We start from the raw sequence: 21912 nt of genomic DNA on the forward strand, positions 1-21912 counted from the left end.
GCAATAAGAGTAAAATTAGTCTCTCTCTCTCTCTCTCTCTCTCTCTCTCTCTCTCTCTCTCTCTCTCTCTCTCTCTCTCTCTGTGTGTGTGTGTGTGTGTGTGTGTGTGTGTGTGTGTGTGTACACATTCATGTCCAAGGAACTGGTTTTATAAGGAAAGAAGGAGTAATGACAAGGATAAAAGAATAACTTCATGATGGAAACCCTAGACCTGGTTTACAGGAGTGGAAGCATTTGCCTCTGATAGGGTTGGGCTCTTTCATCAACAGAAAAGCAGCAGTAAGAGTAGATATGATTCCTGTAGACAAACACAGTGACAGAAGAGATGAAGAAGGACTTTTCATCTTGTGGCTTCCTTGTCTTTCATGAAACATGGACAAAGCTGACTAGTAATCATGAGGAGAGAAAAGGCGCCACAGCAGGGCTGCAGGAAAAGGGGTATGAAATAACAGCTTAGGAGACTGGAAAGATGGAATGTGCCTCAAAATAACATAACAGTCTGAGATGAGATATCAGCTAATGGGGAAAGGTTCATATTGGAACTTTGAGACAAAGAAGAAAAAGCACAACAGCTTTTAAGAAAGCAGGAAAGAAATTGCCTTAGCCACTCACCGACTTTGGAACAGGGAGGAAGGCAAAAATCCCCACCCAACTGAGGAACTAGGGTCAAACTATAGCCTCTGGGAGATAGAAACTTGGTTTTCTTTAACAGTATAGTCTCTGGAAGACCACATGTCCAAAGCCACATATACATATATAAACATATATGTGTGTTGCACATATATATATATGCAACACAAATTGGACATGACAGGTTTAAAGGGAAGGAGACACAAAGATGGGTGAGTTTGGAAGGGAGGGTGGGTCTGGAAGAAGTTGAGGAAGAGGTATAGATAACCAACACACATTGTGCAAAATTCTCAAAGAACAAATTTAAAACTGCGAAATAAAAAGAGAGAGAGTGGAAAAGCAACTCAGACACAGAAGCTGCAGTGGTTTTCAAGCAGCCCCACTGATATGTAAGGAATGGAATTCCACTGAGCCTCCCTGACCACTGAGGTGTGTGTTCTCATCCAGGGCTGCTCAGCTGCTTCTTCTTCTTCTTCTTCTTCTTCTTCTTCTTCTTCTTCTTCTTCTTCTTCTTCTTCTTCTTTTTATTAATTTGTTCTTGTTACATCTCAATGGTTATCCCATCCTTGTATCCTCCCATTCTTCCCTCCCTCCCATTTTCCCCTCCCCTATGACTGTTCCTGAGGGGGATTACCTCTCCCTGTATATGCTCATAGGGTATCAAGTCTCTTCTTGGTAACCTGCTGTCCTTCCTCTGAGTGCCACCAGGTCTCCTCCTCCAGGGGACATGGTCAAATGTGAGGCACCAGAGTTCGTGTGAAAGTCATACCCCACTCTCCACTCAACTGTTCTGTCCATTGGCTAGATCTGAGTAGGGGTTTAAAGTTTACCACCTGTATTGTCCTTGGCTGGTGCCTTAGTTTGAGCGGGACCCCTGGGCCCAAATCTGTCTATCATAATGTTCTACTTGTAGGCTTCTAGGACCCTCTGGATCCTTCTATTTTGCCATTCTCCCATGCTTCTCTCATCTAGAGTCCCAATAGGATGTCCTCCCCTCTGTCCCAGTTTCCTGGTAAGTGAAGGCTTTCATGGGACATGCCCCTTGGGCTAGTATGCAGATATAAGTGAGTATATACCATTTGAGTCTTTCTGCTTCTGGGTTAACTCACTCATTATGATAATTTCTAGCTCAATTCATTTGGCCACAAATTTAAGGAATTCCTTGTTTTTAATAGCTGAATAGTATTCCATAGTGTATATGTACCACAATTTCTTTATCCATTCTTCTACTGATGGACACTTAGGCTGTTTCCATGTTCTGGCTATTATGAATAAGGCTGCTATGAACATGGTTGAGCAAATTTTCTTGTTGTGTGCTGGAGCATCTTTTGGGTATATTCCAAGGAGTGGAATAGCTGAGTCTTGAGGAAGCCCTATTCCCATTTTTCTGAGATAGCACCAGATAGATTTCCAAAGTGGCTGTACTAGTTTGCATTCCCACCAGCAATGAAGGAGTGTTCCTCTCTCTCCACATCCTCGCCAGCATGTGGTGTCACTTGAATTTTTGATCTTAGCCATTCTGATGGGTATAAGATGGAATCTCAGAGTTGTTTTGATTTGCATTTCCCTGATGACTAAGGAGGTTGAGCATTTCTTTAAGTGTTTCTCAGCCATTTGATATTCTTCTGTTGAGAATTCTCTGTTTAGTTCCAAGCCCCATTTCTCAATTGGGTTATTTGGTTTGGTGGCTGCTCAGCTTCTTAGATAGGAATAAAATGAAGCAAACAGGTGGACGTAACAGCAATGACTTTGTTCTAACGAACAAAAGCAGTGTTGATTTTTATGAAATATCATTTGGCCTAGACTAAAAGATGGATAAATTGTATTTTATACTTGTATGAAATGTCCATACAAAGCCCAGTGCCATACCCAATGAATATGTGCTAATAAAAAAATTATTTAAAAAAATGTAAACACTGGAAAAATAAATAGCCCAACCAACAAGTGAAGAGATAAACATAATAGACAATTCACAAGTACACAAGAAATACAAGAAAAAAAAATGTTCACCACTCTCAGTCATCGGGAAATGTAAAACTATGCTGAGATTCCATTTTACATCAGTCAGAATGACTCTCACCAAGGAAAAAAATATTAAATGTTGGCAAGCATATAGGGAAAGCAGAAACTTTATACACTATTGGTGGGAATGTAAATATTATAGTCACTATGGAAATCCATATGGCAATTCTTTCAAAACCTAAGAATAGAACTATATATAATCTAGCTATACTTCTGCCAGGCACATATCCAAAGGATTCTAAGTCAATATACTAAGAGCCAAGTCATGGTATGAGACTAAGTGCCCATCCAGATAAATGAGTAAAGACCAGTGGTGAATACACTCCACTAAGAAGAATGAAATCATGTCTTTTTAAAAAAGGATTTGAGCTAGAGAACATCATGATAAGTGAGAAAAGCCAGACTCATGAGGATAAACACCATATATTACCTCTCATGTGTGGAATTGAACAGCAACACACAAAGAAATATGAAAGAAGAAATGGAGTGAATAATAATAGCAGACCAGGCAGATCAGTGTAGGCAACAGGGGTGTAAATATGATAAGTACTTTACATGTATATCAAAGTATATAGCTAGCATGAGTTCCATATATACATGTATGAAATCTTATATCCATACATTATAAATATACATGTTATGAAGCCTTTTGTTACATACAGTGCTAATAAAACAACTTTTAGAGTGACATTAGCAAATAATATTTCCTGTACATTGTGTTGGTATTTTAAGTTGTTCTGATGGAAAACTCCCAAGAACTAATCATCACCAATGACTGCAATAGTTGGCAATGTCATCACAAATATAACCAGAAGTCATTTCCAGCTCCTCTCAGCGATCAAGACCCAGACTCTGAAACCATGGGTCCCTAGATTCTTAAATGATTACCTACCAGTAGTGACAGTTTCCTCAAAAGACCGAGAAAACACGATCTGTCACACACAGATTTGCCCATGATGAGGAGCAGACAACTTGGATCTATTCTTCTCAAAGATTTCATAAAGTCTGGACTCCTATAGTAAATGGAGGAATAATCCCAATGGAAAACAAATTGTTGCTAAGGGGCCAGAAGTGAGGAAGTTGGCAAGAAAACTTGGCTGTCTGCCTTACCTCCTACACTTATGTGCTGGAAAAAAAAAAAATGAGATTTAGTTGGTACTGCATAATTTGTTCTATATGCAGTGACGCCATCACTGGGACATTCCAAAGGTTTTGTTGTTTATATTCTTTTAAGTGTGGTGTGGACTTCCATTGCCTTGAAAATAGTGGGATTGAAAGTAGTAAAGGGCTTTCTTTCTCTGCAAGGGTTAAAATTTCCTCAACTTTATATGATTTTTTAAAATAGCTTTCCAGGCATTTTCTTAGCTGTTATCAATATTACAACACTGCGTGAAGACAGTGATGTGAAAGGCTCTCCTTTCTCTGACTGTCTCCTTTGAGATGTCCTGTCTGGCCTAGGATGTTCTTTCAGCTTGACTAATGCTAACTCTTCTTTTTTTTTTTCACTCAGTGCTTGGAGGCCACTGTGCTTAGAGAGCCCTACCTACAGTACGGACATTTGATTGTTGTTTTCTTTACAAATTCTTGGTCCTTCCCTAGACTCAATCATAAAAGATATTTTTTTCACGATGCTCTAATACAACTTATTAGCATATAGGCAGATCCGCCTCTAGGGACCTTCAACCTCTGACACCATCACCTGCTGCAGCCAGGTGCCCACCAGATAAAAATGACCTGCTGTCTGTCTCTCTGTCTGTCTGCCTGCCTCTTCCCCCCCACCCTCGCTCGCTTCCCCCTCTCCACTCTTCTCCTTTCCCACAACAGATCTGTTGTGTGGCATCATTATCATTATTACAACACAATTGCTTCCTGTAAAAAGTCTCATGCTTTTGAAATAAATATATTCTTATTTTGATATAATAATTTTGAGTATTTCTGGAGTTGAATGTGATACTTAAACCATGTATATGATATGTGATGGTTGGGTCAATTTAATTACCAAATCCATTGCCTCCAACACTGGTCATTTCATTATTTTGCAAACATTCAAAATCCTTTCTACTGGCTACTTTGGACTAGTCAATGTTCCTGCCAATGACAGTTATTCAAGACACCATGGGAGATCTTCCTCCCAGGCCAGGGCTGCACCCTGGTGTCTGTAAGCCATTCACTCTTTCTCTCTCCCCTACCCTTACAGGATCTGGGAAACACTCCTCTACTTTTCGCTTCTATGAGATCCATTTTTTTTTATTCTCATATAAATAATGAGATATTCCCATATAAATAATGGGATAAAACAAACTCGATATTTGTTTTAGTGAGGGCCAGTTCACCTGACATAATGGCCTCCACCCACATTGCTGCAAATGACATAGAATGTTGGTTTCACAGCTGAGCTGGATTCCATGGTGAATATAAGCAACACATTTTAGTTCATTCATTTGTTCCTGGATCCTGGTTGTTTGCATACCTTGGTGATTGTGATTAGTGCTGCAATTAGCATGAGATGCAGGTGCCTCTGTGACTCATGGATTTCTCTTCCTTTGTATATTGACTGCGTGGTGGGGTAGCTGGGTCATATGGGGCACTGAGAGCCCTCCATACTGATTTCCAAATGCCTGTAGTAGCTTGCATTTCCAACACTGTTATCTTTCTCCTTTACCCATGCTCTCACCTTCTCTTTTTAATGAAAATATAGTGGCTCTAACTAAGTGGGAAGATATCTCATTATTAAAAGGCTCATTCTTGTCCTAAGGCTAGGATGTTTTACAGAAAGCTCTTCTGACTCCAATCTTTTTTTTTAAATTTTATTAATTTATTCAGATTACAACTCAATTGTTATCCCATCACTTGTATCCTCCCATTCCTCCTCCCTCCCGCTTTCACCCTATTCCCCTTCCCTAGGTCTATGACCGAGGGGGTCCTCCTCCCCCACTATATGGTCATAGGCTATCAAGTCTCATCTTGGTAGCCTGCTTATTCTTTCTTTGAGTGCCATCAGGCCTCCCCACCAAGGGGAAGCCGATTTCCAATCATGCTCCTTCCATATACAACCTAATTCTCACAGGAATGGATGCCATGGTTTAGAATAAACTTTATCCATTCCCAGAACACAGCATTTTTGAAGGGTGTGCTTACGGCAAAGTGAATGTGGCTATGCCGGGTATGCAGGGCGCCCATGTGCAGTCACAATGATGTATGTGAAACTAGCACTGCTGTCACCATCAGCGCAGGAGGCCTGAAGTTCACACATACCCATGAATTGTCTCTGTGGAGAAGCCAGTAGGCTTACATTTTTCTGTTTTTCAACTGGATTCCTGGTAACGAAGAGTTGAGCATAAAGATGCAGGATGCAGGATGCATTGCTGGAGGCAGTTCTTCAGAAACTAGCTTGGGACGTAGAGAAGAGTGCTAGATGGAGCTTCTGTTGGAGCTTCGTCTCACACTGTCGGCCTATCTACCCTGGCTTCAACCCAACATGCTATTGGCAGCTGCTCATAAGTGACTTCATCATAGAAGTACGTGACCCTATAAAGTGTGGGCTTCCATAAACCAGTGTGAATGGTGCAGCCACCACAGGAAGCAGTGCAGGCCCACACTGGCGCTGGGCTCCCTGTCTTGTGAGTTGTGAGATCAAAGTCATCGTACTTGGACCTTCTTCCGTGCTTGAAGTTTTGCCCTGGAAGTTCAGTCCATGAGTTAAGGCTGTGTGTGGCTGATGAGTCAGCACAGTATGGAAAGGGATTACCATACAAACTCTAAAACCTGATTGTGGAGCTCAGCCCTCATGATAAACAAAAGCACACTGACACCTCCCTGTAATGCCAGGGCTGAGGAGACCAAGACAGAAGCATTCCTGGGGCTTACACCCTAGCCACTCTTGCCAGTCAGCAAACTCCTGGCTCAGTTTTAGAGGGCCTGTCTTCAAGGAAAGGTAGTCATCTGCAAACCTGAATACCCAAGCTCATCCCCTGAAACTGTATGGTAGGAGAGAACAGACTTCTACAAGTTGTTCTTAGACCTATACACACACATTAAATCAAAAAATATATAAAGAAAACTATTTTTTAACGGTAGAGGGTGAATGAGGAACAGACTAACATTCACTCTTGGCTTCCAAACACCTGTGCACACACACAGGAAGCGCACTAACCCCTGTTGAATCACATTTTACATGATATTTTAAAAGTTATTTTATTATATTATGCATATGTATGCATATGAGCATTTGCCTATTTGTATGACTGCCCATAGAGTTCTAGGAGAAAGTGCCAAAGTCCCCTGGATCTTACTGTAGATGGTTGTAAGCCACCAAGAGGGTGCTAGGAATCAAACAGGAGTTCTCTGGAAGAGAAGCTGGCATTCTTAACCATCCTCAAGCCCCACAGTTCCTTTAGTGAATGTGTTAAAGAAAACTCCAGAGACACCAAAACTTTATGATGTTGCATTAAGGAATGAAACATAGCATTATTTCCTGGATTAATCTGACCAAGAGTGAGCCCAAGTCTGAATTTCCCTCTCCTCTCCTCTCCTCTCCTCACATCTTCCATCTGTCTGTGGATCATGGCTACTGGCCTATCTGTGTGTCGTCTATTGTATGTGTCCCTCTGGTATCCGGCTGTCCCTGCTTCTGTCTCTGGCCTTTCTCTGTACTTACTGAACAGCACAGAAAACACGGTATAGGGAGGGAATGAGGGGTTCACGCCAGAGATCTTTTAACAGTTTTACAAAGAAAGAGGTAACTCTCCTGACCCAGAATAGTAAACAATACTGCGCATGTGTTATCAAGCAGTATCCATGATGTTTGCAACAGTTGTGGTAGATACTTGTTTTTTGAGGTTGCTTTAAAGTGCTGGCTGCCTCCAGCAAATAATTACCAAAACACACAGACATGCACACATGCATTGTTCTAGGTCAGGGGCATGAGAGAGTATATAACTTGAGATCACAGCTGGGCATTAGCTTAGGTTGTAAAAGCTGATTGCATAAGCAGACCAAGGCACAGTAAGGTTGGATGTTACACGGTTCCCTCAAAGGAAGATTAGCTTTCAGCAGCCTGAGTACACAGTAGGACAGCAGGTTAAGTACATATTCTTAAATTATTTTGTGGGGTATTATGCACTTTGCTGTAAGCTCTGCAAAAGTTCAATCTTTTGGAAGTCAAAAGGAATTTTTTCCTAAACTTGTGCTATCATGCCACATTTTACACAAATTACAATAATGAGTCTTTTGAAGGGGGTTCATTTATCAGTTTTATTTCTCAAGTACACTTGTAAGGGGACAGAAACTCACAGCAAATAAATGATTTTGATGGTGGGCAGTTAAATGGGAAGCCTAAAACACCCATGCAGAAAGTCCAGTGCAGGCATCCGGACAAGGAGAGTGAGGGCATCTCAGAAAGTAAACTGGAAATCTAGACTAGGTAGACAGACAACCTTTAATATCCTCTTCGCAGGTTCATCAGTGACAATATTGAAAAACAAACTATTTTTACCTCAAGGTCTTCAGTGTTTAGTTCCTTTGAATTCCTAGGTAGCCTCTTTGATGTTTGGGGGCATTGGGACCATATGCATAGCTCCTGTGGCCCTGCTGTTGGTAGATCCATTTAGTCTCACTGCACAGCACTCTGATATGACCCTCCTAGGCAGATCCCAAAGTGAACAGAAAACTGAAAATTCTGAGCAGACACCGGGATGTACACCTGTATGCAAATGCCTTCCCCAGCATGAGACACCTTAGTAGAAGTCCTTATAGAGGACCTTTGATGGCCTTGATGTCAGAGCTCTAGAGACAGCTTTCTGCAGTGTGCTCAGATTTCCTCAGAGGCCTCTTTGGGACAGTAGGCATCTTTGCTCACCGTACTGTTGCTCCTGTCTACAAGCATAGCAGAGAATCATTAATAGTGACAGAGGTTGGCTCTCTCCCATGGGGTGGGTTTCAAGTTGGGCCAGTCATTGGTTTGCCATTCCCTTAATCTCTGTTCCATCTTTATCCCTACACTCTTTGTAGGCAGGCTAAACTTTTGGGTTGAAGGTTTTATGGATGGGTTGGTGTCCCCCTCCCTCCACCGGAAGTCCCACCTGACTACAGGAGGAGGCTACTTCAGGTTCCTTAACCTCCGCTGCTAGGAGTCTCAAATACAGTCACCCCCATAGTCTCCATGAGGGCTTCCCCTGTCCCAGAGATGCTCCCCCACCGATTTCTGTTCTTTCTCCCAGGCCTCTTCATACCTCTAACCCTGGCTTTCTCCACACCTGATCCTCACACGCATTACCCTCCCCACCCAGCACCTTCCCTCAATCTACTTCAGATATCGATTATGTTTCCTCTTCTGAGTGAGAGTCAAGCATCCCCACTCGGACCAGTGGTGCAATGGATAATTCATCTAACTACGGATCAGAAAATCCTTTCTTTCTTTCTTTCTTTCTTGTTTTGTTTTTTTGACACAGTGTCTAACCACATAGCTCTGGCTCTCCTGGAACTTACCATGTAGAATAGGCTGACCTTGAACTTAGAGATCTCCCTGTCTCTGCCTGAGTGCTGGGATTAAAGATGTGCACCATCAGGCCCAGTTGCATGCATATTTTCAAGCTGACTGTTTGGAAATGAATAGCCAATTTGTAAGATCTTTCCTGGGAAAGACCATCTCTCCTGTTCCCAGCTGCCTGACTGCTTTGTGTAGATGGCGGCCTCGTGGGCTCATCCCCATCCAGTTTGGTATGTTCATTGATGTTCTCCTCTTGCTTTCCATAGCTTACAGAGCCTCTGCACACTTACACCCTGCGGTTTCAATTTGCATGAATTTGCAGCACTCGTCTCAGGGTAGAGGACTAAATTTTGTTTTATTTGCTGTTGGCTATGAAATTATTGGTCATTGGAGTTTATGATAATAAATGTCCTCGTTAAGGATTTATCCGTAGTTTACAGCATATCATTTAAACAAACGGTTATTACTCGGTGACAAGGACATCTCTGATATACTAAACCGAAGGGAGGGGTTTTCTCCAAATGTTTCAGAATGCTGTTGAAAGCACCCTCTTGCCTGCAGCCAAGTGGACTTTTCTGTATTTAGCACCAGTATTTCAATTCTTGGGTAGCTAAGCTGGGACTTGCTCTCTTAGTTTATTCTGTAGCAAACCCCTGAAAATCGGGTGACTTGCAAAGTACAGATGTGTCGGGCGTGGTGGCGCACGCTTTTAATCCCAGCATTCGGGAGGCAGAGGCAGGTGGGTTGCTGTAAGTTCGAGGCCAGCCTGGTCTACAAAGTGAGTCCAGGACAGCCAAGGCTAACACAGAGTAACCCTGTCTTGAAAAAACAAAAAAACAAAGTACAGACACCTCTCTGACTTCTGGAGCTAGGATGTTCAATATCGAAGCAGAAGTAGTCTGGTGTCTCACGGGGCTCACTTTCTCTCCAAGGGTGCCTGCATGCCTCAGGGCAATTGTGCTATCTACCTGTTTTATGGGTGCCCCATTCATGGCCTTGCCACTCATGACCTAACTACCTTTCAAAGGTCCCACCTCCTAATCAGGCAAGTGCCTTGAGGGTTAACATTGCAACATTCAGTTTGTGAAAAATAGACATATTATATTATTCAGTCTCATAATGTTTTTATTCACACATGCACATGCGCACATTTCCCATAAAAAAGGAAAGACTTCTTAACTATGGGCTGGCTTTTGCAAAAATCTATGCAGGCAAAGAAAGATTGGGAAAGAATAGTGACATCCTTCTTGGCCATGGCAGAGCCTATGACAAGACTCCTGCTTCTAGCAATGAAGACCAGGCGCTGACAGGACTGAGAAGAACACAGCCCCACGGGACTGAACTCAGGAGCCTTCCTTGCTTTAGGTTTCCCTCCCAATTACACTCTTCTCCCTCCTCTGATTATTTAGTGATAGGTCTTACACTCTCCACAAGAGGAACGAGTTTCCCAAGCTTATAGCTGCAATTTTGTGTCCCAACACTTGGAATTGTGTGATTTATCCTAGTCTGTGTCAGAAAGTGGCACAAGCCCATTTCATTATATGGAACTGAAATTTATTATTATTTTACTGAACATAAATCAGGAAATGGACTCAGTACACATGACCTGAGGCTGGCATCCCCAGCCCCTTAGCGGTGCGTGTCAGGGAATGTATTTTCTTGTTCCTTCACTGCTGCATTCTGAGACACTGCCTCTGCCCCATATGGTGGTCAATGTCTCTCCCTTCAGCTGGAGGAACCCACTGCTTTCCAAGGGTGAGGGTTTCTGCAGAATAATAGAAAACTTTGACTTGACCTACACAAACCCTTGCTTCTCAACACACTATACAAAACACAAAGGAAGAGCTGACAGAAAAACTCAGTATAGTCCTTCTTTATTCAAATTTATGTCATTTCATTACACGACAGGTGAAAATACAGTAACAGCGTTTGTGACGCTTATTCTCTGACTTCTTTGACATTCTCAAGTTCTTTATAATTCCAACTTAATAGTCCGTGCAGTTTGGTGTGCGGAATTCATGCGATTCCATATATTTCCCATCTTGAAATGAAAACTTGAAATGCCAACTATACAAAAATCACGATGAATAAACATTTCAATGATCTTTGGTTACAAAAGTTAATTTCAGATGTTAGACAGTAATGTTTGAAACTTTTCACAGTGGCCGGAATTATATCTTTGGGTTTCCACTTTGAGGTTAATGTCTCAATATGCTGCCATCCCCTCAGGAGGTCGAGCTGTGCCGCGTTAACAGTCAAGAGAAGCTGGGCCTGACAGTCTGCTACCGAACCGACGATGAAGAAGACACAGGCATTTATGTGAGCGAGGTGAGATGCCGGGAAGGGAGGTAGAAAGGAGGGGTGACTTGACAGGGCTCAGGAGGGGGAAAGCCTCTTTCCAAGGCCTGAATGCGTAGAACTGGCTGCCTTCCAATTCTTGCCACTTTCAATTAGGGAAGCAAATTATGCTGCCCAAGTAATGCAATTATCATCAGCTTGTTTAGAGTGGAGGCTTTCCCTGCAGAGTCCCAGCAAGGAAAAGTGTGAAAGTGGTAACATTGTCTAAATTTGAATAAATTCCCATAAGAGAGCAGCAGGCTGAGCTTTGCCCTGGTCTCCAAACATTTGTCCTTCAATTCCATTGCATTTTCTATACTCTGCTAACAACAGTATTGGCTAATTATTTTAAACTAGCAGGCGTGATAATCACCTCTTTTACTCTGTGGGTGGGGGGGAATAGATTTAAATACCCAAGAAGTACATCTGTCCATTTTTTTTTTATTCAACCACAAGATCATTTTCAAAAGGCAAAGAACGACATCTGAGTCGCCATTTTAGTGTTAGCTTGAAAGACTATCAAGCAAAATATACTACAACAGATTTCAGGAAAGGTAGATCATTTCAGAAAAAAAGTAAAAAAAAAAGGGGGGGTATATGTCTTTTAAAATTATAAATATTATTTATTTATTTATTCTTTCATACAATGCATCCCAACTGCAGCCCCCACCCCTCCCAGTTTTTCACCAACCTCTCCTCTTTTCCAGATCCCTTGCTCCTCCATTTTCCTTCAGAAAAGAGCAGGCCTCCCAGGGATACCAACCAAATATGGCATAACAAGATGTAAAAAGACTAGACACAAACCCTCAAATCAAGGCTGGAGGAGGCAACCCAGTAGGAAGAAAAGGGTCCCAAGAGAGGCAAAAGAGTCAGGGACACCTCCCCACTTTCACTGTAAGGAAGGCCAAAACCACCTCAAACTATACAACAACAGCATGCATGCAGAGGACACATACATATGTGGTCATACATAAAGATGTGCACACTCCATAGCTTAGGTCCTGCAGCTATGTCTACAAGGGTTAGGCAAACGAGATGGTAATGTTCTCTGGGGTCTGAGCTTTCATGGCTACCATGTTGAAACAGTAGCTAAGAAGAAACACAGTACAGTAGTGTTCTACAGAGTGGCTTAGAATGTGCAAGAGACCCACTACTCACACACTTGGAGAGCAACACAACTCTTAATATACAAAATGGTAGTTTTCTTTATCGCTTTACTCTGAAAATATAGAATGGTATAATTCTTTCCCGCTTCATCCCACATGGAAAATCCTCCAGAGAGTATTTCATTTGGATATTTCTTTAAGAGGAAGCCTCTCACTAAGGGATGGAAGAGTAAAGAAATTCTTCCTGAAACCTTTTCTGTAATGTGTACAGAAACAGGCTGTTTTCCAGGTAGTTTGATTTAAGGAGTTTATTTGTTTTTTGAGACAGGGTTTCTCTGTGTAGCCTTGGTTACCCTGGACTCGCTTTGTAGACCAGACTGGCCTTGATCTCACAGCGATCCCACCTGCCTCTGCCTCCCAAGTGCTGGGATTAAAGACATGCACCACCACACCTGGCGCTGATTTAAGTTTTAAGGACAAAGTTTGAACATGATGGGTGGTTTTTAAAAGGGGGCACAATTCATTAATAATAATATCCTCTTCATGTTGGTAAGTCTCTGTTTGGTATTTAAATCTGTTGGACTTCAAACTTTGCTTATTGGAGGTGATAAAGAGGCCACAGGAACTGAACACGTGCAGCTGGAAAGAGTTGTCCTTGTAATGCCTACGTGTGCTCATAGGGCTTTTTGCTTGATTCACCATCTTACTCTCCATTTTTACATGGGTCCTAGCAAGGAGATGACATGTAATGTTGGAACTGAATGGATTGACCTCCTACAGTTCTTGAAATAACTGAGAGAAGAAGCTTCAGTGCAACAAACCTGTATACGTGATTTGGAACTATCACAGGAACTAAACGGTTAAAATCACCTTCAGTGAACTGAAAGCCATCACTCAAGTTAGACCTGTGAAAATATTGGAACATTCTTAGCAAAGCTTTAAATCCCTAGTTGTTCTAACGATGCAAAGCTGATAATATTAGCACCGTAGGTAAAGTGGCTCCAAGTAACAGTATGAACATACAGATAGGAGATTTCTTTCATTCTTGAACAATACCGGTTTAAAATCTCTTTAAATATAACATACTTGTGAGACTGAAATCCCTTTAATAAGTATGAGCATGAGGTATCGATCAGATTTCCTAAGAGATCTCCAGTATTATTTCCAGATCACATTACATGCCATCAATTCCCTGGATCCAGAAAAGTTCTGTTGTTAACATGATCATAGTGTCCTGCCAGATAAGGACTGTGACGACTGGGCTTCAGAAGTTACTGAGATGATGTGAAAAGGGAAGGCGAGGATAGAGGGAAAAATGGGTGGACAATGGCCTGTAAGTGAAGCTCCACCCCAGTCCATTTTATTACTGTTAACTCTAACATGGTTCATTTACAGCCTTAGAATTAGGGATTTTTACCAAAAAAAAAAAAAATGGCATGCACCCTATCATGAATAAATAGAGACTTTTTTGAGCCAATATAGTCTAAAACTACAATATCTTAATATGTCTTAAAACTACATTGGAAGCTCTTAGAAGGCTAGTGCGTGGCCCTGAAGATGTATGCCCTCTCTATTACAGGTTGACCCAAATAGCATTGCTGCCAAGGATGGCCGGATTCGAGAAGGGGATCATATTTTACAAGTATGTGATGTATTTATTTCTTCAAGTTTCTTACGGGCTGCCCGAGAGCTCTCTTTTTATCTTGTTTCTTGTAAAGTGTTAGAGGGGAAAGAGCTTGTCATCGCTTTTGTGTGTTATCATACAACAAAAAGCCACCGCTTTGAACACTTTCAAAGTAAAGGTGGTGCCAATTTTCAAGAGTTGTTAGGTAATAATTACTGAGATACAGTTTCCGGAATGAGGTGCCTTTGACTTCCAGGCCCACTGTTGCTTTGGGAGCATTAGTTTCCTTCCTCCATTTTAAGCCCGTTTCCTTATCTTGAGTCATAACCTGCTATCGTTGCGATAGCAGCTGTGTGTGGCGTGCTTAGCACAGTGGCGATAAATGAGTGATAAACAGTAGCTGCCACTCCTCAGTGGTGTGATGATTGTCTTTTTTTCTGAATAAACCACATGATGGTGGAGCCATGTGTTCCCTTACTATACAAAAGTCTAGAAGTCCAAAACAGCTGTAGCCCATGACTAACAAGTGAGCTGCCAAGGCCAGACGGGAGAGCTGTGATTTCTTCTCCATAGAGAACTATAAAAACATAAAGACATAAACGTTTCAGTTGAGTGTGTAACCATGAACAGATCCTAGGAAGGTACAAGGCTGGAAAGAGAGATCCAAGGCCTGATGGGGGTTAACAGGAAGCTACAGGCTCTGCTTTACGCCTGCCTAGCTCATGAGGTCCCTTCTGGGTCCTTGCCTTAAAGATTGACTAGAAGAATCTATGAACAGTCTAATTCTAGATCAACCTCCAAGTGAGACAGCTGAGTTGACTTCTTGATCACAACTGTGAAACAGGCTGAGGGGCACTAGCATGGTAAATTGAAGGAGAACACACCTAAAACTTGTCAGACCTTCTAGATGTAGCAACAGATCCAGAGCTCCCATGTCTCCTACCTCTGTGTGGAACCTACCAGAAATGCTTCTTTAGGCTCTTTGCTACAACCCTGAGCTTCAGAAATAGACAAGATGCCCTTGGCGACCCTGCCCTTCTTACTGGAAAGACAGCAGCCCACACAGATGAGCACAGAACAGCATGGCTTAATGGAGGGGCTCCTACCCTACTTGGTGTCTCACCCTGCCAGCACCCAGGGCCACCTTGCTAACCTCCATCGGGCCCACACCCCTTCTTTTCCTTAGTTTGACACAACAGAGCCTTTCCACCCATGGCCCTCTACACAGGTTAGGGGAGAATAAAAAGCAAGCATTGGCAATGACTTAGGGTTCAAGCAGTTTCCAGAAAACCTCAAGACTATGCAACACAGTTAGACTTATGAGTGGTGGCCTGTGGTTAAGCAAATGGAACTGTGCCCATTGTTGGGTACATCAGGAGAATAAAATGTCTGTCTGGCAATCTAGATGTGGCCTTTTTTGAGACACATGCTCCACATATTCACACACACACACACACACACACACACACACACACACACACACACACACACACCCATGACCAAGTCAATGAATGAAACAGACATTCAGGACAGATGTAAATCTGCAGAGAAGCTTCATTAGAGTAGCCTACTTAAGTTAATATTTAATATAGATAGTGGAAGGTTGGAATATTCTGTTTTTTACATAAAATGAAATGAAATATTGTGTCTTCGCTTTATTGATATCTCCAATACACTGAAATGGTGTGACTTCTTGGCTTTCAGCAGTCACTATGCACTAACACACAGTAAGCTGTTCAGTGCCCGAGAAGCGTGGAAGGTTTTGTGCCCTCAGAGTAGCCACTCTATTCAGCCATATTTTTGATGTATTAAATCTGTCCATTGTCATTGTCCTTGTCACTCCCTGTCAGCTCTCCCTTCTTCTCCTAACCATGTGCTCTCCACACCACAGCTCCTGTTATCCCATCGTTTGGCTTCCTTCCAATTCCCCAGCTAACCACTCTCCCACTGGCAAACACAGCTTTCACACGTACATTTAAAACATTTAAAACAGATCACATCCTTAGCTCTGTGGCTAACTGGGTAGGAATGGGATGCATGTGTTTCCATGAGACAATGTTTTGAAGCTTCTAAGTTCTTAGCTATTTTCTATGCGGATTTATTTGCAAAGAAAAATGCCTACAGAATAATAAAGAATTCCTTAATGGAATTAGTTCATTGAGAAAACAATGGCAGGGTTGATAAATGCTGTTTTCTGCCAGGTTACTTTATATTCTGTGACAAATACTGCAAACTAAATGAATACATACGCACATCACATTAAAAAGCCTGGAATTCAATTTCGTCTCACACACATAGGAAACAAAGTGTCTTAAGGGTGATGGGGAAATTATATTAAATAAAACTGTGACAAAAATTGTACCCACAGACAAATAGCTCCCATCTGTCTGGTGGGGCGATTATGGGATTCCTTGTAATGAACAATTAATGACTACTTTCCCGGGGAGAGGGCAGTGGGACAAACAGAGGAATCACTTCTTATCCGTAGGTTTCCTGGTTGTCTTTTATTTGAATGAACCTCTCTAGAGCAACCATGTCTTTAATTGTCTATTTATGACAAGCTAAGCTGAGTGTGTTTGTGGGCCTACCCTCATGGCGGAGCTAATATTGTCTTCATCCAGCAAACCACGGACTTCTCAAATGACTTCCTGACAGCACACATCACACACACACACACACACACACACACACACACACACACACACACACACACACACACACTATACACTCACTCCCAGATGGTGGACATAGCAAAGGGACTATATCTAAGGAAAACCACAAGTCAACTTCTCAAGAATATGTCCAGTTCTCGAATGTTCTCCCCCAGTGGGCTGGTTGCTTTTGCCCACTATGCCACTGACAATAACTTAGATCCACTTTGTCCCAGGAATTTACCTAAAAATATTATAGAGCTGAAAAGGAAGGCATGTCAGAGTCGGTCGGCAAGAGATAATTGTCACACAAAAAGCCAGCTCCTGAGAGGAGAAAGTACTATATGCCATTGTCTCCTTGGAGCAAAAAGCATAGAAGAGTCCCTGTAGCAGCCGGATAAGCTGGTCAAAGTGCCAGCCATGTGCCTACGGAGTCTTCCTGTGACAGCTCCACCAGAAGACACAAGCACTTGGTGTGCCGTCTGAATTCTCTGCACCATCTATGAAATGCTATGGAACATGTCTTCCTGTCTGTTGACTTTCTTTCCTTGAAGAGCAGTTTTCCCTGATTCTTTTCTAGCCCCGTCTATTCCTTTCCTCTCTTTGTTATTAAACACATATGAAACACAGCTCCCTTCTTTTGCCCAAGATACTTAGGTTTTTCCTGAGAAATCTCATAGGTAATTGCATGTCAACATTTCAGATGCTCATTCGTCTCAGGTGCAATACTATTGAAGCCTAAATATTGCTGTACTGAAGCAGAAAAAAAAATTACGTCATGCCATTTATATATAGACTTTCTGGCATGCTCCTCCACACACTTCCTCTCCTAGAAGATCAAGCTCTAAAGTGAGATTTTTGATTAATTTATCTCACCCAGAATAAAGACAATACCTACTCCCCCCCCCGCCCATCCCCCGCCTCCGCCCCAACAATACCCATTTTGAAATGAATATTTGCATATGTTTATGCACCGAAAATACGAGGTCAACATCCATTATCTACAACGATTAACCTCATTTAGAACAAAACCTACATATTGTTTTCCTCGGGGCATTCATCCTTTCCTTCTTAAGCCAAAAGTCCTTCAGGAAGCTTAGGGGACAGAACTGGCCGTGTGTCTCCTTTCCTTCAACTCTTTAAGTCTTCCCGGTGTTCTTCAGCAGAGCAAGCTGCTTTCCCACCGGCAGCCCTGTAGCCACAAGCCTTCATTTCAGGAACAAAGGCAGCTGGAGGTTGAAAGTCCTATCTGATCCTCCTCCTCAGATCTTTCATTTTTTGAGAGGCCTTTTTTGCTGAAATACATGGCTGCATTTCTTGCTTTATAGTATCAAACTAAAATCCTGAGTACATGACACTGAAATCTACCAACCAGTTGGGTAAAATGGCCCTTCTTTTGAAAAAGAAAACAGCGAATAATATTTTAATAGCAAATTTTTATGGTGGATTCATTTCATGCCATGCATGATCCTGAAGGGTGAGTGGTTTCCTCAGGAAATGCTTTGTGTTAACTGGCAATCCTAGAAGTCCAAATTCAGACCACTATGAGTTTACAAAAAAGAAAGCCAAGGGACTGAAAAGCAAACATGTCACCGTGTTGGCGGCTTCCTAAGAGTTAGGAGTACACCTAAAATAAATACTCGTGTAGATAAAATGAGATATAATACTATGGACTTAACTCTTTTTAGATTTCACCATTATCTTTACTTAGCAGGTTAGATAGAATTTGCCTTCACAGTGGATTAAAAGTATAAATAGTGCGGATAATGCAACATGTGCATCCAGAGGTGCGTGTGCTGATAGTACGTCAGGAACATAGTTAAGCTCTTTACCACTACCCTCTGACACAGCAATGGGAGCATCTGTTCTATGTCAGCAACACTAGGACAGTAGAGATAAGGGGTGGAGCCACGGCAGATGAAGTGGGTGGAGAAAGGGAAAGCACACATATCTTTGAGTGAAAATTACAGGGGAAAGTAATGAGTATTAAATCTCAAGGAAAAAAAAAAAGCCACACCAGAAATCACAGAACATTTACCATCAAATAACGCCCAGAATGAGACAGATGAGTCTGACAGGTGGACAGATGGGTTGCAGATAAACTAAGAAGTGCATTGAGATGTCCAAAAGTCATTATCCAAGGAAGTAAAAGCCATAGTTTTTAAAAAAAAAAAAAAAAAAAATTGTAGTCCTAGTTAAACAAGGCTTTTTCGAGAATTGGGAACAAGAAACTCACATGAAATCCATGAGCATTGGGGCTTCTTCTATCCACAGACAAGCAAGGAATGAAGGTGGTACCTGTTTCAGCCGTAGCACAAGATACCTGTGGGTTGTATGGTTTTCCTCGCTTGCTCTTTACTGTCCTAAGCATCTACAATAAGAGTTCAGGGATAAGAATTATTCGTTGTCTTCCAAAGTGAGTCTTTTAGGCTAATTTTTTGGTTGGTTGGTTTTTGGTTTGTTGTTTTTGGGTTTTTGTTTTTGGTTTTGGTTGGCTTGTTGTTTGTTTGTTTGTTGTTTGATTGATAATCCTGTTTGTCCTTGTGGATCAGCCAGAATCCTAGAGACCCACAAGTGAAAACTCCGAGTGAAAATATGAAATCACTGCAGAGAAAAAATTGGCTAGCGTGAACATATCTTTTCTCTGTTTAACTTACATAATTAGTATTCATTTAGGCAGAATTTCTTCTATGTTTGGAATTTCCACATATTTCGATAAGATGCTAACGATAGAAAAATATTGTCTCTATGGATTTGAGAAATCAGTAAAACAAAATGATTTCTACCATCCAAAGGAAAATATGTTAAATTAAAACTGAATACATCTGAACATGAAAATGTAGTTAAGGGAGCTCACTCTGTTTTTAGAACCTGGGAAAGTCTGGGTGCTGTAGGATGCTCCCAACCCCTCAACCCCCCCCAACTCCAACCCCACCCCCCAATCCAAAGCTCACTGACGGTTTGTTTCTTTCCCTCGTTTTGTAAAGTCAATTTTACTTGATGTCAATCTTTAAAACTTTTCAACTATACTTAAAATATTTGCATGTGTTTTGTTGAAAGAGGAAGTGGGTATTGCTCAGGAGGAGTCAAGTGCTGGAAAAGAGTCCAAAAGTGCTGTTGTTCTTCTCCCTTCAGATTAGACTCATTTGGGAGATACCCAGAGTCACGTTCGGACAACTGAGTCAGACCCCCATACAAATATGAAGTGATTAACTGAGCCCAGGTCAGCAGCGGTCTGGGAGAGCAGCCTGCTCAGAGGCAGTCGCAGCTCTCTAATTGGCTCCCGGGAGCGTGCAGGATGACGGATTTCAGTTGTGGAACTGCTGGCCGCTTCCCCCAGCACTATTATCCCAGAGTGACACTTCCATTACTCTGAGCGGAGAAAGATGAACGTCACCTGTCAGGGGCTGGTTAATTGTGTTGCTGGATGTATGTTGCCAGGGCGCAGGTTGGACATTTATGAACATAACTGCTTCCTGTGGTGTCCGCCATCCTTCAGGGATCGATAGGGCTCTTACAGCACGCGTGTAATTGAGTGCAGGCACTTTCCACGGAGGGGTGAAGATGAGCCCATTGTGGGAGCTTCATTGTCCATACATTCACCATAAATGAGCTGATGTTTGCCATTTATTGTGTGCAGCATTGTGGAAATAGAAACTAATGTGCCACTTTCATTTGTTCTCCAGATAAACGGGGAAGACATCCAGAACCGAGAAGAGGCTGTGGCTCTGCTGTCTAGCGAGGAGTGTAAGAGAATTGTGCTGCTGGTCGCCAGGCCCGACATGCAGGTCCGAGCAGAGAGCAGGGTGTTGAGATTGGACTTTCTAGTCACCGAGTTCATGAATGGATGTGTATGCTAGGCGCCATCGAATCACATTTATGAGTGTCTGTGTAAGCACGATACAAAACACTGAAAAGGCTGATTTTCAACTGCCTGACCTTACCCCCCCAAAAACCTGCTAAAGACTCCCCAGGGAGGCGGCGAAACATCCAATTTTGGGGAAAACGTTTAAACGCACAAAACAGAACTCACTCTCTGTCTGGTAGTTATTTAAATGAATTAACAAATGAGAAATAGTTGACTGCAGATTATTTTAAATTCTGTGTAGACCCTTCCTTTAGGCTTCCATCTAAAATACATAATTGGCATATTAAGGCATCATGAAGGATTCTCTGATGAGAAAAATATTAGCATACATAGCTATCATCTTAACGCTTCCTAAAATAACTTTACCCAATGAAGTGTCTGTGGTGTAGTTCCGTGGAGGACATGAGTTCTTTTCCATAATTAATGTGACATAAGCATCTATCTGTTCCCCCTCTCCCAAAATATGATGCTTGAAAAGAAATACTTTTATATCTTGGCAGAGGAATATGTCATCAGAGTAGAGGTACTAAACTGGCATCTCCTTTCATACCCTCTTCCTGTCCCATTGAATGCAAAAAGGGCAGAACGCAGCCACCATCTTGTCCACATGTCAGCACTGTGAGGGAAGTAAGTTATGTCACCATTTGTCTCTTAGGTTATTGATCTGATATTTTTCAGACTCAGTAACTACATTCTGTCTATAAATCACACTGAGCAAGTGTATTTCAGTGTCAGGCTGGGTCCTGACTCGAATATAGTGGTTATAAAGGACCGCTCTCTCCACATATATTTCCTTTATGCCCTTGACCATTCGAAATGGTTCCCACGAAGCCTGCTGTAGCCTGGGGCAGAGTAAAGCTACACACCTGAGGTCTTAGCAGTGGGAAAACGAGCCCTTCCCACAGCCTGGAGTGCCTTCTTGCCAAGAGAGAATGTTTAAAATGCATTTGAAATTGTACCAATTACCTAGAAGGTTCTTGAACCAATTATCTCACCAATCCCATTTCCTTTCTTTTTTTTTTTTTTTGAAAAGTAAAATAAAATAAAAGGGGTATATATCAGTGAAGTTCATAGTGAGCTGAAATGAATTGAGTAGTCATCCTTGCTGTAGAAAAAAAGGTATGTCAGAAGTCAATTTACTGTCCTTCATGTAGCTGCTGGGGAAAGTCATGAATTTAGAAGCATTT

At 42.0% G+C, this 21912-nt stretch overlaps 1 protein-coding gene across 1 annotated transcript in view; it reads left to right on the top strand.

Moving 5' to 3' along the window:
• Pdzrn4 (PDZ domain containing ring finger 4) overlaps positions 1-21912 on the top strand; it is a 350277-nt gene that overhangs the window by 312638 nt on the left and 15727 nt on the right. Inside the window, 3 exon segments of the mRNA XM_051160234.1 lie at positions 11369-11467; positions 14162-14224; positions 20544-20645. Of these exon segments, the coding sequence (XP_051016191.1) occupies positions 11369-11467; positions 14162-14224; positions 20544-20645 (264 nt within the window).

Source organism: Acomys russatus, chromosome 17 (genome assembly GCF_903995435.1).
Source record: "Acomys russatus chromosome 17, mAcoRus1.1, whole genome shotgun sequence".
NCBI classification, from domain to species: Eukaryota; Metazoa; Chordata; class Mammalia; order Rodentia; family Muridae; genus Acomys; species Acomys russatus.